General features: G+C 47.7%; 1 protein-coding gene across 6 annotated transcripts in view; it reads right to left on the reverse strand.

The window, feature by feature from the left end:
- The window catches only part of MED14 (mediator complex subunit 14), a 69909-nt gene extending 68604 nt beyond the window's left edge, over nt 1-1305 (reverse strand). For 4 of the 6 annotated variants that reach the window (XM_055122538.1, XM_055122540.1, XM_055122539.1 and 1 more), the window contains exon 1: nt 746-1291. In XM_055122538.1, coding sequence (XP_054978513.1) covers nt 746-960 — 215 coding nt within the window. In that variant the 5' untranslated portion in view covers nt 961-1291. Of the gene's footprint in view, nt 1-745 lie in introns of all 6 variants that reach the window. The other 2 variants (XM_055122541.1, XM_055122542.1) reach the window with 2 other exon arrangements.
- Between the last annotated feature and the right edge of the window lie 15274 nt (nt 1306-16579).

Consider the following 16579-nt stretch of genomic DNA (forward strand, 5'->3'; position numbering starts at 1 on the left):
TCCCCTGCCCCCACCCCGCAAATAGGGAGTGTATGCTAACCGTATTCCAAAGGGATTAACACGCTAATCATGTCCCAAGGCATTTCATGGGTAACTTGGTGATTTATAAAGTCTCTTCGGACTCCAAGAAACAAATAACAGCTGGTCAGTCACACAGTCACAAAACTTTGAACTTACACCAACTGCGGGAGGACTTCAAACACTCATTTCAAACCACCGCTTGGAGATCCAAAAAATTCGCCTTCTTTTCCATCTAATACGGCCCGTAAGTTCAAACTTAGAGCAGTTACAAGCAAACTGCCTTCATGCACCGGCAGGCGACTGTAAAAAGCCGACTTTTGGTTTTGTTTTAATTTTCCTCTCTTAAGTTCGCATGCTAGATATTCCGAAACACACTCCGGGGCTTTCTGAGCTAAAAAAGCTTCCAATCAAGAAAGCCGTGGGGTTTCTGTTCGGCAACTCGGGCAGAAACCCCGCCGATGGAATTTTTCTTTTTTTTTTTTTTCCGGGAAAACCCAAACCCATGCATAATTAAGTCTCGGCAGCTTCACTTCCAGAAAGACCCCCCAAAGGCAAAGCGTCTCCACCTTCGCTAAGCCCCATTAGTTGCGAAACGCCAGACAAGGCAGTTTGCGCCGAGAGCAGAAAACAGCAGCTCCCGGGGAGAGAAGGGAGGCGCACACGTCCCCGCCGCTTAGGCGGGAAAGGAAGCCGGGGAGTGGGCATGGGTTTCGGCGGCACTTACAGGTCGGTCAGAACCATGAGCTCCGAGTAGGCCCGGTGCAGCAGAAATTCGATCAGAGTGCTCAGCCGGTAACCGGGGCTGGCCGCCGCCGCCGCCGCCGCCGCCACCGCGGCTCCAGCGGGTGGTGGCGCCGGGGCTGATGCGGAGCCCCCGCTGCCTCCCCCGCCGCCGCCCGGCGGGACCAGCTGGTGGTTCTCCAGCTGCACGGGGGCCATGGCGGCGCAGAGCCAGGTCTGGTGCAGCGGCAGCCGGTGCGGCCCTCGCTCGTCCGGAGCGCTCGGTCACCGCGCCGGAGCGGGCGCGGACTGAGACACCGCCGCCGCCTAGCGCTGGGCCGGCCCAGAACAGGAAGCCTTGCGCCCGCCGCGGAGGCCCGCCCCCATGAAGGGGACGAGCCCGCGGGCCGCGGGGACGCGGGCAAGGGGCGGGGAAGGAGCGGGGAGGGCGGGGAGCTGGGCGGTCGCCCGAGACAAGCTGCGCCCCCGCCGCCGGTCACTGGCCACTTGGCCGGCCGGCTCCAGCCTCCATGTTGGGAGCCCCAAACGGAAGTCGTTAGACAGAACGGAAGGGGAACTCGTCAGGGGACGTCCTATGCCAAACGGTGCCTTGTCGCCCCCGCTGTCCCGCGCCGGAGCGCATGGGGGCGCGTGGGAGTGAGGCGGGACGGGTGGGGAACTTGGGGGAAAAGAGCGGAAACTGAGGGCGAGCGGCCGAGCCGCGCGCGGCCGGAAGCGGGCGTAAGGGCGGGGCTCGGGGGGGCGGCCGTCGCGGCCCCGCCCCCGCGCGCGCGGCCCGGCGGAGGATTTAAAGGCTCCAGTTTGCCCTGGAGCCGCTGGCTGAGTTCCCCAGAGGGCTGCGAGCGCGGCCGGGGCGACTTCTCCCGCAGCTGCTCGCGGGCCGGGCTCTTGAGTGGCTCCGAGACGGTGGCGGCTGCGCATTGGTGACTTCTCAGCGCTTGGCACCGCCCTCGCTCTGCCCATGCGCTTTCCGTGGGATAGGAAACGTTTCCGTCATTGTTGGCTTTTTTCTTTCTTTCTCCTCTTTAACTGGGGGGGGGGGGGGGAAGGAAGGAAAGAAAAGGCGATCGGGAGCAGAGGTGCGGGCAGAATGATTAAGATTCAGTACACTTGGCTCTATGCTGGGGCTCATTCCCGACCCTTCAGAGCCCAGCCGTTTGGCAGGAGAGACAGCCTCTAGCTCTCGGTTCTTGTCTCCGTTCTTGCAGAAGCCAGCCTGCCCTCCAAGGACCTTCAGACCATCTTGTCTGGTCTGCCGCCAAGTTTCTCCTTCACAAGCCACAGTTAGGGGGCTGGCGAGATGGCAGGGCAAGCGAAGGCGAGGTGGTCCAGCGGCTAGCGCGCTAGCTTTTTTTTGTTTTCACACGTGGCGGACCCGGGTTCGATCCGCAGTATGCCATATGCTCGCCCTGAGCCCCGCCAGGAGTGATTTCTGAATGCAGAGCCATGGGTTACCCCTGAACAATCGCCGGGTGTGGCCCAAGAACCAACATTTCAAAGATAAAATCCACGTTTAGCATTTTGTTTCTTGCTTTTCTTAAATGGCGATCTTCGGCTGGCTGCACGGTGCAGTCGGGGCGCGGGGAGGCTTTAAAGCTGACACTTAAGCCTGTGAGTGCTTATGCCGCTCCTATCGATTTGACTTTGAGTGACCTGATGTGAGAGCTGGGCTTCAGGATTTTAAAAAAGGAGTGTAGGTTCTGATGTGCTGCTAAGGTGAACACTTTTCATCTGCTGAAAAGTGTTCATGGCTCCAGCCCTTGACAAAAAAAAAAATTTTTTTTTTTTTTGCAGGTTCAGATCTTAACACAGGTTAAAATGCTTATTCTTGTCTCCCTCCGCCCCTTTTATGGGAAACGGGGTTGTGTTTGCTGGCTACACCCCGCGGTGCTCGGGGCTTATTTCTGGCTCTGCGCTCAGTAAATTATTTCTGACGGGCTCGGGGGAACTGTATTTGGTGCGGGGAGCTGAATCCCACTTAGCTGTGCGGTAAGTGAGCACTTTACCCTCGGTACTCTCTGGCCGGCTTTCATATTTTGGCGGGGCCTGGGGGAGGAAGCCACACCCAACCGTGCTCTGGCCGCTGCTGGTTCTTTGCCCAAGAATGACCCCTAGCGGTGGTAAGGAGCAAACTGGGATTCGTGGCATGCGAGGCAAGCTTCTTTCTTACCTAGCTCTCTGGGGAGCAGAGGGGGTCCTGAGTCATTCTTGAGGGCCTAGCCACCTGTCTTCTGTAACCTTGAGGTGTAATTACTTGTGCTCTTTGTAACTCTAAACAGTACACTAAGTATCACGATGGCACTTAGCAAAAAAGCATTAAGATTGTATCACATCTACTGGTGTGATTCCTGGAAAGAATGTAACCTTCATCCCTGTGCTAGTTATCTGGGGGGGCAAAGAAAAAAATGGTTAAGAATACCAGAGTTCGAAGCTGTGTTTTGATCAATTTTATTGACGTTGTTTACCTCTCCGTTGAAAATAATATCAACTTAAATTACCAAAAAGATCCTAGAGATATCATATAAGCAAGGATAGGCAATTGTGCAAGATGATTTTAAGGGTTGTTTTTTTTTTTTTTGTAAGGGCCAGAGACTTAGAACAGCAGGTAAGGTGCTTGCCTTGCTCGCTGTCCACCTGGTTCAATTCCTGACACCCCATGTGGTTCCCCAGGAGCGATCCCTGCCAGGACTAACCCCTGAGCATCACTAGGTGTAGTCCCCAAACAAAACAAAAAGTCTTTTCTAATACTTTGATTCTGCTTCATGTTAATAAAATTTTAGCTCTGCCTTTTTGTAAATGTCAAGCACAGTGGCATATCATACCAATGCCTTTTCTAGTCATTCTGTCTGGCAGTCGGGATCTACTTAGGTTTCAAGCAGCTTGCAGATAAATAAGAGGAAAAATTAATTGCTGAAAGAAGGTACTTTAAAGAAAATTTTACCCAGATCTCTCAGTTTAGATTTTACACTGTTTAGTTGAGTTTAGCTTTAGAAATGGAAATAAGCAGTTTGGTGGAGGGTGGGGGGAGAGGGTGGGAACAAGGGTGGACCTTTCCTACCAAAAAAATGGGGGGGGGGCTGGAGCTATAGTACAGCAGGTAGGGCATTTGCCTTGCACGTGGCCGATCCGGGTTCGATTCCCAGCATCCCACATGGTCCTCTGAGCACCACCAGGGGTAATTCCTGAGTGCAAAGCCAGAAGTAACCCCTGTGCATCGCCAGGTGTGACCCAAAAAGCAAAAAAAAAAAAATGGGGGGGAACTGGAGAGATGGTTCAGTGGGTAGGGCATTTGCCTTACACATGGCTGATCTGGGTTCCACTCCTGGCATCCCATATGGTGTCCCCCCCGCCCCCCACCACCAGGAGTAATTCCTGCACACAGAGCTAGGAGTAACCTTTATTGGCCAGTCCCCAGGTTGGCCTGTAACTGGCAAAGGGACTCCAGGAGCGCCTGAGAATAGCTTAGGACCCAGCCCTTGCCCCCCACCTGCCATGAATGGGGAAGGAGAGAAAATGTTAGGGTGTTTGTCTGAGGCACCAAAGGAATGACTCACATTTCAGCCTTTTGGAGAAATAGTTTTCATCACTTTGAAGCATATGGCCAGGTGTTTGGCATATAGGGACCTAGTTTGTGTGTGTGCGTGTGTGTGTGTGTGTGTGTGTGTGTGTGATTGCTATTATTATATCTGATTACCCCTTGTCATCTATCTAGAGTGCCAAAACCCCCCTTTTTAGGGTGGAAATGGAACAAAAGGCTTTCCAAACCCTTTCCCAACACACAGAAAACCGAGCCACGACTTGTAAATCCTAAGGGTTACTTCACCCCAGCTTGCAAGAAGATACCAAACTGAGACCCCCATGTGACCACCTGGGCCTGCCCATCAAGGCAGGAATTTATAAAGGTCACAGTAGGAGCACCCTTTTGAGAATCCTGCCCCAGTTTCTCCCACTGCAATGCATATGCTCGCCCCTGGCTCGGAGAACATGACAGGCTTTTTTCTTCCAAGTCTAGCTCTGTCTTGCTTTTTATCTTCTATTCAGTCAGGTTGTTGTGGGGGGCACACAACAACCACCAGTTGCCCCTGGTGATGCTCAGGGGTAACTCCTCCATTCTGCACGCAGGAATTACTCCTGGCTTGGAAGTATTGTGCTTGGGGCTGGGATGCTGGGGACCAAACCTGGGTCGGTCACATGCAAGGGAAGCCGCCCAGTCCAGTGAACTCTCTCTCCAGCCCCCTCCCTGTTATGTTTTTCACGTTGCAGCACGAGAAGCTGCCAGCCCCAGGAATGTCCCCGCTAACACATTCATTCACATTTTTCAATTGTTCCCCAATTCAGTCAGCCCCTGCGTCTGTCACGCCTCATATCGTTTTAGAACTTGCAGTAGGCTAGTGCCTCAACTCCTAAATTGAGCTAAACACTTAGGGGCTTTCCTGACATCAACTGATTTTAATAAAAAGAATAAACGGCCAAAATACGGAGTAGCAGAGCACATTTCCTTTTGAGCCCGCGGGACGAGATCAATGAAATCCTGATACCTAGGGCTTCATTTTGAAATATACAGCTGTCCCCTCCGACACCAGGATGGGAAAGGAATGAAAAATACTGTGTTCTTTTTCACAAGATTATTACAATCAATACCTCCAAAATGGAGACCCAAAGCATGACAACAGTCATTCAACATGTCATCCATTCAGCTTTCCTCATAGAAGTTGGGAGAAGGAATTCACAGTACTATGAGTATGGTCTGACCAACCTAGTGGGGGAGAAAGAAAACAAAATGTTGTTGGTGGTGTTTTTTTGGGTTTTTTTGTTTTTCTTTGGGGCAGGGGGTGGGGTGGGGGAACTGAGCACGTGGCAGTGCTCAGCGACCATTCCTGGTGTTGCTAGGATTGAATCAGGAGTGCAAGGGAAGTATGTTACCCCTGTACCGTCTCTCCTGCTCCCCAAGAATTTTTTTTAAGCAGTTCATTTTCTTTGGAGGTGGCATTTGGGCCACACCCAGGCTTACTTACTCCTGACTGTTCTCACGGATCACTGCCGGTGGTGCTCAGGGGACCGTATGTGGTGCCAGAAGTGGTGCCAGAAATCAAACCTGGGTCAGCCTTGTGCCAAACGAGCACACCGACAGTATGCCTATTCCTCTGGCCCCAAGTTGAACGTGTTTCTCTTTGTGTAATTTCCAATGGCTGCCATAACAACCAAATCCCCAATTCTCAGAGACTTTCCAGGGTAAGAGTTTTATATTCTCACGGTCACGAAGTATAGCAAAGAGGTACCCCGTAGGGAGGCTGTCCTCTGAGTCAGAGATCCCGGCCCAAGCTCTGTCCATCTCAGAGGCAGCACTGTGACTGTGAGATTCGTTTTAATAGCCACGTCCATTGCCTTTTCCAGAATCAGTCATGTGACCCATTTAAAGGCAGGGAGCCAGGAAATTGTCTTTCTGGGTGTAGGAAGGAAAGGAAATGCTTTGGTGAATAAGGCATTGTTTGTTCCACAATATTCAAGTTGTCTTCTGTCTGTTGTTATGTTTGGGGGTTTTATTGCGGAAGGGGGGGCCACACCCCATGTTGCTCAGGATTTACTCCTGGCTCTCTGCTCAGTGATCACTTCCTGGTGGGGCTGGGGGGGGGGGGGGAACCATATGGTATGCCAGGGATTAAACCTGAGTCAGGATTAAACCTTGCTGCTTGCTAGGGCCTGTTGTGCTGGTTTTTTGTTTTGTTTTGTTTTGGTTTTTTCTTAGCACATAGCTTCTGAAATGAAACCACTTAAAAGCCACTGCTAACTTCACCCCTGAATGAAGTTGAGTGTTCTCCAGCAAATTTCTTTGTTTGTCTGGCCGTTAGTTTCCTCGTCTGTGGTCCTCCTATTTACTCAGAGAACTATTGCAATAAATGAATGAATTCATATTTGCCGAAGACAAGCTCCAGGGATTGGAGAGATAGGACAGAGGGTAGGGCTAGGAGTGAACCCGGAGCACTGCAGAGTGCAGCCCCCAAATAAAACAACAACCAAAAAACAAAACCAACCCCCCCAAAAAATCAATCTAGAAATGAGTCACCTAACCGGATTGACTATTATCAGCATCATCCCTTTGGAGAATTCTTGAACTTTTTTTTTTTTTACACAGGCTTGTCAATTTTAATATAAAACAAAGGAGCCCACCGAAAGACCTCTAAATAGAGAGGCACAATTTGGGAGGATCCTTGGGCCTGCCGATTATTTTTTTAAAGGTTCATTTCATCGTTCTTTTTTTCCCCCTCCATCCTTTCCCTTTGTTATGATTATGGGTGTAAAAACTGGAGTTTGCCCAGACACTGGGCTGTCAGGCTCTCAGAGGTCCTTTTGTGTTCCAGTGAATGACTGAACTGAAAAAAACAAAACAAAACACCCGCGATGTTCTCCCAGGTATTCACAGGCAGCAAACTAGGTCCACGTGCTACCCAACTTCCACCTCCAGCTTAGAAAGAGGGTTTTCGTGTCCCAGTGGAAAGCAGGAAAGAAAAATCATCCGGGGTCCTCCATCTGGTCGTGGAGCTCGCTCACTCTTCTGACTGTGGGCCAGAGAGTTCACCATCTGAAGTTTCAGATGGCACAGTCCCTGCGTCATGCTCTCTGCTTCGGGGTGGTTCTGGGGGTCAAACTCATGACCTCGTGTTTCAAGTAGACACCTTTAGCCTCGGAGCCAACTGCTGGAACCATCCTGGGATTTATTTATTTTTTTAATATTTCAGAAAAAGTTGAGGGGTGGGGCTGGAGCGATAGCACAGCAGGTAGGGCGTTTGCCTTGCATGCAGCCGACACGGGTTCGATTCCCAGCATCCCATATGGTCCCTGAGCACCACCAGGAGTAATTCCTGAGTGCAGAGCCAGGAGTAAGCCCTGTTCATCGCCAGGTGTGACCCAAAAAAGCAAAAACAAAAAGAAAAGTTGAGGGAGGGCGCATATGCTGCCTGAGCCCATGTGCTGCGTGAGCCCACGTGGCTGAGCACACGTGGCGCCCAAGCACGTGTCTCCCGCATCTCTCCTCTTGAGGTGTGTACTTTCATACTTTCCTGTCTAATGCTAGGGTGCGTGTAAGGGTTCTCTCTCGAGCACATTACTCTCCACTCTCTCCCACTTTCTCTTCCTCCTTCTCTTCAAAAACCTCCAAATAAAATCTGCTTTACTTCACATACAAAAAAGTTGAGGGAGGTAGATAAAATAAGATTGGCGGAATGTCAACAGTTGTTAAAGCTGCTGATGGTCACAGAAGAGCTTGGTAAGCTCTTCTTTCTTTTCTGTATTTTTAAGAATGAATCTGATAGAATCGGTGGTCAGCTGAAGGCTCAGATCGTTTTGTTTCTCTAATAAACAGTCTTTAGTATGTATCTGCTCAATCTTTCAGCGCAGTCTTTTGGTTTTATCATATTTGTGTTCTGCGAGCCCTACCAGTGTGTAGGGGCTACTCCCGACTCAGTGCTCCGGGGTCACTCCTGGTGGTACTCAGAAGTGTACCCTGTCATACTTGGAATTGAACCCAGAGCCTCATACATGCAAGGGAAATAACCTACCAATGAGCCACAGTCCTGACCCAGTCTTTCCATTTAAAAAAATAGTTTTATAGGGACTGGAGCAATAGTTCAGTGGGTAGGGTGTCTGCCTTGCACATGGCTAACCCAGGTTTGATCCCTGGCATCCCATGTGGTCCCCCAAGTACCACCAGGAGTAATTCCTGAGTGCAGAGCCAGGAATAATCCCTGACCATCACTAGGTGTAACCAAAAAAATAAATAAATAAAATTTAAAAAATAATAACATAAAGTGCTTAACACTAACATTGTGAAAATGACAAAGCTTCCTTTTCTTTTGGCTTCGGGGCTATATTCGGCTGTGCTCGGGGATCATTCCTGGCAGGACTCAGGGGACCGACCGTATGGGATGCTGAGGATTGAACCCAGGTCAGCTGCATGCTAGGCAAGCACCTAACCTGCTGTATTATCTCTCCAGTGATCCCTGACAAGGTTTTCTAAATAATGCGGAATACAAGGAAAGAAAGCAAGGGATTAAGCAATTCCCAATGCAACTGCCCTGAGATTTGATCAATAGAGCTGTTATGTCAGGGTGCTGGAGGGAGCGGGGAGGAGATGTGGGGATAATAATGGAGTTATCCAGGCACTTGGCGCAGGGCCTGGTGTAGCTAGCACACTCTGGTGGCGGACATGGTGTAGCTGCACTGCATGTATAAAATAATGTCGATTCTATTAACAAAAAAATCAGCAGGCCGGAGAGAGTAAGGCACTTACCATGAGCATGGCAGTCCCTGTTTTGAGCCTTCTCTCTTTCTGTCCCCTAAGCACCAATCAGGATTGATCCCTAAGCAGAGCCAGGAGTGACCCTTGAGCACCCCACCCAAATAAATTAAATCAGTAAAAACTACAAGGTTTCAAAGAGTGACTTTTTGGGGAGGTGTTGTTTTTGAGTCTCATCCAGACTCCCCAAAGTGTGTATATTAAATAGTATTGTTGTATGCATATAAACCATATTTTCCTGACCCCTCCCTGGATAGACCATTGTGAATCAAGCTATTGTGAACGGGAGGATTTAAATTGACTCCTGGTACCAGTTTCATTGTGGGGTGGGCATTCCCCACACATACAACATACAGCAACCAATTCTCAGACACCATTAGGGACTCCTGGAATTCAGTTCAACTGATTTTTTTTGTTTGTTTGTTGTGGAGGGGAGGGCATGCCCAACGTGCTCGGGGCTTACGCTCTGAGCTCAGGGAGCCTTATAGAATACCAGGGATCAAACCCGGCTGCATGCAGAGTAAGTGGCCTAGCTGCTGTACTAGCTCTCTGACCCCAGATTCAATTTAGTTCTGCTCCTGCTTCTCTCGAGAGCACTCGGGGCCTACAGGTGAAGGAGTCAGACCCTCGCACCTTGCCTCCTCCCTCTTCACACCCGTTTCTGACTCCAGCCCCAAGCCCAGGTGGGTTCCTGTGCCTCTGACCAACAGGCCAAGGACGGAGCGTTTCCCTCTCTGCTGTCTGAAGGACACCTGAGTTGCCAGCTCAGGGCCGTACCTGTACTTGGACTAACAGGCTGTACACCTGAGGTTCCCAGAAACTTCTCTTTAGGTTCAAAGAATCTGCTAGAGCAAATTAATCACAGAACTCAGAGATACTCTCCCTCCCCACCCTCCCCCACCTCCCCACCCCCTCCTGAAAAAATATTGGACTAACTTGTTTTTCACGGTGCTTCTCCCTGACCATATGGCCAGGCCATTAGGCACCTCCCAAGAATCTGTAAAATGCCAAACATAGGGGCTTTTTACTACATTTTTTTGTTTGTTGGCTTTTGGGCCACACCTGCCAGTGCTCAGGGCTGACTCCTGACTCTGGGTTCAGGAAGCTCTCCTGGCCAGGCTGGGGTACCATATGGGATGCCAAGGATCAAACCCCAGTGGGCTGCATGTAAGGCAAGTGCTCTACCCACTGTATATCTCTCAAGCTTCAGCTTTTTGCTACTTATCAATGCTTCCATCACAGCTGAGAAAATCTGTCCTTCAGTTCCCTGAGCTGATTTATTTCTACCTTCCTTCACGAGAGTGATGGCCTTCCAAACAAAATATTGTTTGAGGCACAACACCTAATCAGAGAGAGAGAACAAAAGGGAATACCCTGCCATCGTGGCAGTGTGGGGTGGGGGGAGACGGGACTGGGGAGGGGGGGAGGGATGTTGGGTTTACTGGTGATGGAGAATGGGCACTGGTGAAGGGATGGGTTATCAAACTTTGTAAGGGATAAACATGAGCACAAAAATGTATAAATCTGTAACTGTACCCTCACGTTGACTCACTAATTAAAAATAAACTATTAATTTAAAAATATATATATTGTTTGAGGGGCTAGAGTGATAGCACAGCGGGTAGGGCGTTTGCCTTGCACATGGAGTGCAGAGCCAAGAGTGACCCCTATGCATTGCCGGGTGTGACCGAAAAAGCAAAAATAAAAAAACAAAAAACAAAATATTGTTCGAGGTGCCACAGTGATAGTACAGCCGGTAAGGCATTTGCCTTGCCCATGACCAACCCAGGTTTAAAACCCAGTGCTCCATATGGTCCCCTGAGACCGCCAGGAGTGGTCTCTGAGCACAGAGCCAAACTGTTCCTAGCCCAGAGCGCAGCTGGGTGTGGCCCCAAGAGAAAACAAGAAGATATTGTTCATTCAGCTTGGGACTTTTTTTTTTTTTTCAGGAGAATCTCAAACTGTTTACAGGACATAGTCCAAATGACAATAGTGCCCCACAGTAGCGCATGCAGTTCCATAGGCCCAGAGCTGAGGCAGTTCCTTGTATTTCCCTGGCAGTATAATTCCTTATAAGCCATTTCCATTTTATGATGGAACATTCTAGATTCTGCCATTCCCATCAGACTGTGGCTATTTCCGGCTTCAGGATCATTTTCTGTCCTTCATAAAGATAGCTGCAATTCACGACTGAGAGTAACACGATAAATCTTACCCAAATGTAAATTCTCAAGTCCAGAGAATCATTCATCATTGCTGGGACACACAGGCGCTTGCTCTAAGTCCTGTCTATGTACCCCACAGAGTAATACACAGAACTTATGTTCTACACTGTGTGGACTCAGTCTTCCTGATTGCCATTTCACTTGTCTAATTAATATCACCTGAAGGGCAGATTTCCACGCTTTCTGTTTCAAAACATTAGGGAGGAGAAGTATTTCCCAAGGAGATATAGTGACCATTCCCATCATATAATCAGATTAAAAGCAGATGCAATCTTTTCACATAAAGCTTGTTCAAATGTATCAGTTCTAGGGCTGGAGCACACAACCAACCCGGGTTCGATTCCCAGCACCACATTTGGTCCCCTGAGCCAGCCCTGCTAGGAGCAATCCCTAAGCACAGAGCCAGGAGTAAGCCGTAAGCACCACTAATTGTGGCCCCCAAACCAGAATAAAAATATATTAGTTCAGGGGCTGGAGTGATAGCACAGCAGATAGGGTGTTTACTTTACACATGGCCAAGCCGGGTTCGATTCCCGGCATCCCATATGGTCCCCCGCGCACCGCCAGGAGTAACCCCTGAGCATCGCCAGGTGTGACCCAAAAAGCGGAAAAAAAAAAAATTAGTTCTACAAAATTTGCCTTAATTCCACAGAGCCTTACATTCCTAGCTCCAGTTACGATTAGAATAGAACTTCTGCTACAGGCTTTAGATGTACAGTCAGGGAAAATGTGTGTCCCTCAGTCTGATGTCACAGGCATTGACAAAAGGCATTCAGATAAAAAGAGGGGTCTGGGGGGTAGCACAGGAGGTCAGTTGCTTGCCTTGCAAATGACTGAAGCAGCTGAGACCCTGGCTTGAATCTCAAGGGACCATGCAGTGCCAGGGGTCGTGTGTGTGTGTGTGTGTGTGTGTGTGTGTGTGTTTATGTTAGAGAGAGAGAATTCAGATTGGAGATGAGGCCTGTTGTCCCTGTTTAATTTGGACACCTCTTCAAGTATATTTCAGTCTGATTACACAACCTTCTCTTAGTACTCACCTTCTAGTGCTCACGTGTGTGAGCTTTAGTCTTAAATGTTAGCATCACATCAAGGGACTTCTCAGTTCACCTTACAATGAAAAAACCATGAAGAATGGTGCAACCCAACTGTCCAAATAGCTTTTCAATCAATGTAATTTAGGCAGGTGGGCGGAGCTGGAATTCACAAAGTACTACCCTAAGGGCTGCATTTTATAGCTGCTGGGCAAAAAAAAAAAAAAAGGAACTGACAAGGATCATTTATCTCAGAATGAGAAAGTAGAGCACTGTCCGGCCTTTCATTACACTTGAATAATACACAGCTAAAAAGTGCACAAGCTAACAAGAAATCATATTTTCTCCGAAGGGCCTACTACAGCTCTCAACTGGCATGCTGACCGTGGAGACTTCACCGCTCTGTGCACAAAAAAAGCAACTTTGTTCTTTTTTTTTTTTGCAACTTTGTTCTTGAAAGTCACAGTTGCTCAGAAATGTAACTATTTGAAAATGTATCTTAAGCTGAAAACATTTTATTCTTGTCTGGAAGAAGTAAGACACTTTGATGCAGAAATGTAGCCAATTTCTAGTTCTTTGTTTTGTTTTGGGGCTGGCTACAACTGGAGGTGCTCAGGGGTTACTCCTGGCTCTGCCTTCAAGAATCACGTCTGGTGGTGCTTGGGGGCCCATATGAGATGCTGGGGATTGAACCCGGGACCCGGGTCGGCTGTTTACAGGACAAGCACCCTACCCAGCTGTACTATCACTCTGGCCCCTGTAGGTACAATTTCTGTCCTAGAAACAGAGCTTTGGATAGGCCTGCCTGAGTCAATAATCCACATAGAACCTATTTGTAGTAACCCAAGAGTTTGTACATTGCGACTTAGAGATGATATCCACAGTCTTGTTTTTGTTTTTGTTTTTTTGGGTTTTGTTTTTGTTTTTGTTTTGAGAGGGATTGGGCAGCACACTCAGTTATGCTCAAGGGCTTACTACTGGTTCTGCAGCAGTCCAGGTGGGGCTCAGAGGACCATAGGCATGCAAGGAATGGAACCCAGGTAGGACAGCTACCAGCTGTCCTATCTCTCAAACCCCAGCAAGAAAGTCTTTTTTTTGTGGGGCTGGAGCAATAGCACAGTGGGTAGGGCATTTGCCTTGCATGTGGTCGACCCGGGTTCGAATCCCAGCATCCCATATGGTCCCCAGAGCACAGCCAGGAGTAATTTCCTGAGTGCATGAGCCAGGACTAACCCCTGTGCATCACTGTGTGTGACCCCAAAAAAAAAAAGTCTTTTTGTTTGTTTGGGTTTGGGTTTGAGTTTTAGGGCCACACCCAGCTGTGTTCGGGGTTTATTACTGGCTCTGGACGCAGGGATCACTCTTGGAAGGTTTCAGGGGGCCATATGTGGTAACAGGGATCTAACTCAGATTGGCCACATGCAAAGCAAACACTCTACCCACTGTACTAGCTCTCCTATCTTTTGCTTTTGAGTCTACCAAAACCTGCTTCATTTACATTTTACCTATGCACTGGTCCCTACTGTCACTTATTCTATCCTTTCTTTCATTCAGTGAGCTGTTTCATAGTTTCATGGGTATGATTGCCCTCGTTTTATAGGGACAATGAACCTGATTTTGTGATTTCACCAGTTTGTCTATAATAGTCTGGGCTTCACAAAGTAAACCCTCCTTAAAGGCCAAATCAGGAGGCAATGAGTTTCAATAATTCAGAATAAAAGAATTTCCTGCAAGGGCTGAAGTGATGGCTCATTGGGCTGAGCACAGACTTTTGCACACCAGAGGCCTGGGTTTGATCCCTGACTCTACATATGATCTGAGCTCTGCCAGGAGTGATCCCTGAATGCAGAACCAGGAGTAAATCCTGAGCACAGCTAGGTTTGACCCAACAACCTTTCCCTATTCCCAAAATATTTGTTTTGGTCACTTTGGCCACAGTAATTATTCATGTGACAAAATCTTGTCAGCATCAGGGGCATTTAGGCCTTAATAAGTCATGCTGAGCAAGGCCATCCATGGTATGTGAAGCTCTTCGTGGACTTAGCCTCTAAATCACTTGAAAGGTTTAAGATTATTTTTTATTTCCACCAAACACTATCCATTATTTCAAGAGACTCTCTTTTAACCAGACAGAATGAGTCAAAATGGAAACTCAAAGCAAACTTAAGAGCAAAAATAGTGCTCCTTCAGAAAATACAAATTACAGTAGATATTTATAGAGGCTGCCAGTATTATTTCCTCAGAGCGTCATCAAAAGGTTAGGACTGGTCTAAAGAGAGGCAGTGGTATAGCAATCACTGAACAAAAGATTTAAAGTAGGACGCTGAGAGCGGGGAATGTGGCTGAGTGGCAGTGCATTTCCTGTGCAGTGGCAGGGCCCCAGTTCAATCCCCAGCTCTTCAAAAACAAAATAAGACTGCTAAATATTTGTAATTTATTCCAGATATAAGAACTTGATTTATTAAATAAAGTTGCTTTCTGTAATTCAAGTCCATTTTTTTCTTTTGGGTTTTGGGTCACACCCTGTGGTGCTCAGGGGGTACTCCAGGCTCTATGCTCAGGGGGTCCCCTGTGGCAGTGTTTGGGGGGTTCCAGGAGTCAAACCAGGGTCACACACATCATACACAGCATGGTTCCCCCAAACACCACTGTGAGTGAACCTTCCCAAAAGTATGGCATATGAAACAAAAAAAGACTCTTAAGTTATAATAAAAATAGGGGCTGGAGGCATAGCATAGCGGGTTCGATTTCCAGAATCCCATATGGCCCCCTGAACACTGCCAGGGGTAATTCCTGAGTGCAGAGCCAGGAGTAACCCCTGAGCACCACCCAGTGTGACCCAAAAAAGCAAAAATAAAAAAAATTATAATAAAAATAATATTTTAAGGAGAAAATTCTAAAATGTCACCACCCAAAAACATGAATAAAATAGAATCTAGAGACTCAGAATAGAATGTATCAACTGTTCAGGATATAACCTCAAATTATATTAGAACAAGAGTCAACAAAATAAGATTAGGACAAAACCTACTCTCAAAAGGAAATAACGTCGATAGAGATTGATCCTGTTTTGAGCCCAATGTTAAATTGAGCAAGTAATACCGAATTTCTATTATGAATACATCCAGTGGTGGAATGAAAATATGTTAATAATAAATATATATATAACCTCAAAAGAGAAATAAAATCTATTTAAAGAGAGTGAAGCTTCAATTTCAGAACTTAAAAATGCAATATCTAAAAGTTGAAATTCTCTAAACTGAAGATCGCTGACGGCATGTCAGCTTCACAACTAATCTTGGAAGAGAATGCAAACCAAGCTGCTGAAACTCACCACACCTTCACCCGTCTGGGGGCTGAAAACCCTGGGGCTCCCTTGGGAGGGGGGCAGGCCAAGTCCCCGCCCTGCCAAACCTGGCAGCTGCACCCACACTCCACACGGACTAATCTCTGCAGAGACACCAAACCATAGGAAATTCCAGGCACCCGGAATTTCAGGCTGAGAGATCTGGGGTCTTCTCAGAGTGGTGGTGGGGGAGCAGCCTCGCCACACATGGTCCCCAGTACTGAGGGAAACCCCAGCAGCCACACCCACATCCCCCGCAGCTGCTGCAAAGTAAACAACAACCCAGGTAGAGATGCAAGCCAAGTCAAACCTCTGAAAACTCATTGGCCCAGTTCTACAGGTCCTGGAGTTTCTGGGGCACTTGGACGGCTGCGTGAAACCTACAAGGAGCACACCAAATTCGATGGGAAAAGTAGCATAGAAGCCAACTAAGCTCTATAAACAAACAGCTTAGTAAACCCTCAGACAGTGACTTTAATGACTCCGTTGTGGGAAATCAGTTTTCACAAAGTTTCTTTTACGGAAGTATTTTTGATACTTAGTCATTTTGTTGTAACAAGCATTATACAATGTATCATTTTGTGTCTGCTAAAGGCAAGCTTAAAGGGCGGGTAGGGAATTGGAGACAAATCACTGGGGGAAATTTAGGCTGGTGGTGGGATTGGTATTGAAACATTGGATGTCTGAAATCATGGTATTATGCGGAACTTTGTAAATCACGGTGTTTAAATAAAGTTTAAAATGCATAAATCTGAACAGTTTCATTATGAGAACTTAAACACCGGAATTTCTTTAAGACAAATTCACTAATAAATGGCCTTTTAAAGTTAAATCATTCACTATTTTGTATAAAGCACATTTTGTCTATCAGTGTGTGAAATAACTTGGAACATGTCAATAAGCACTGAAAATAAGTTCTAAA

The sequence above is a fragment of the Sorex araneus genome, chromosome X (assembly GCF_027595985.1).
Source record: "Sorex araneus isolate mSorAra2 chromosome X, mSorAra2.pri, whole genome shotgun sequence".
Taxonomy (NCBI): Eukaryota; Metazoa; Chordata; class Mammalia; order Eulipotyphla; family Soricidae; genus Sorex; species Sorex araneus.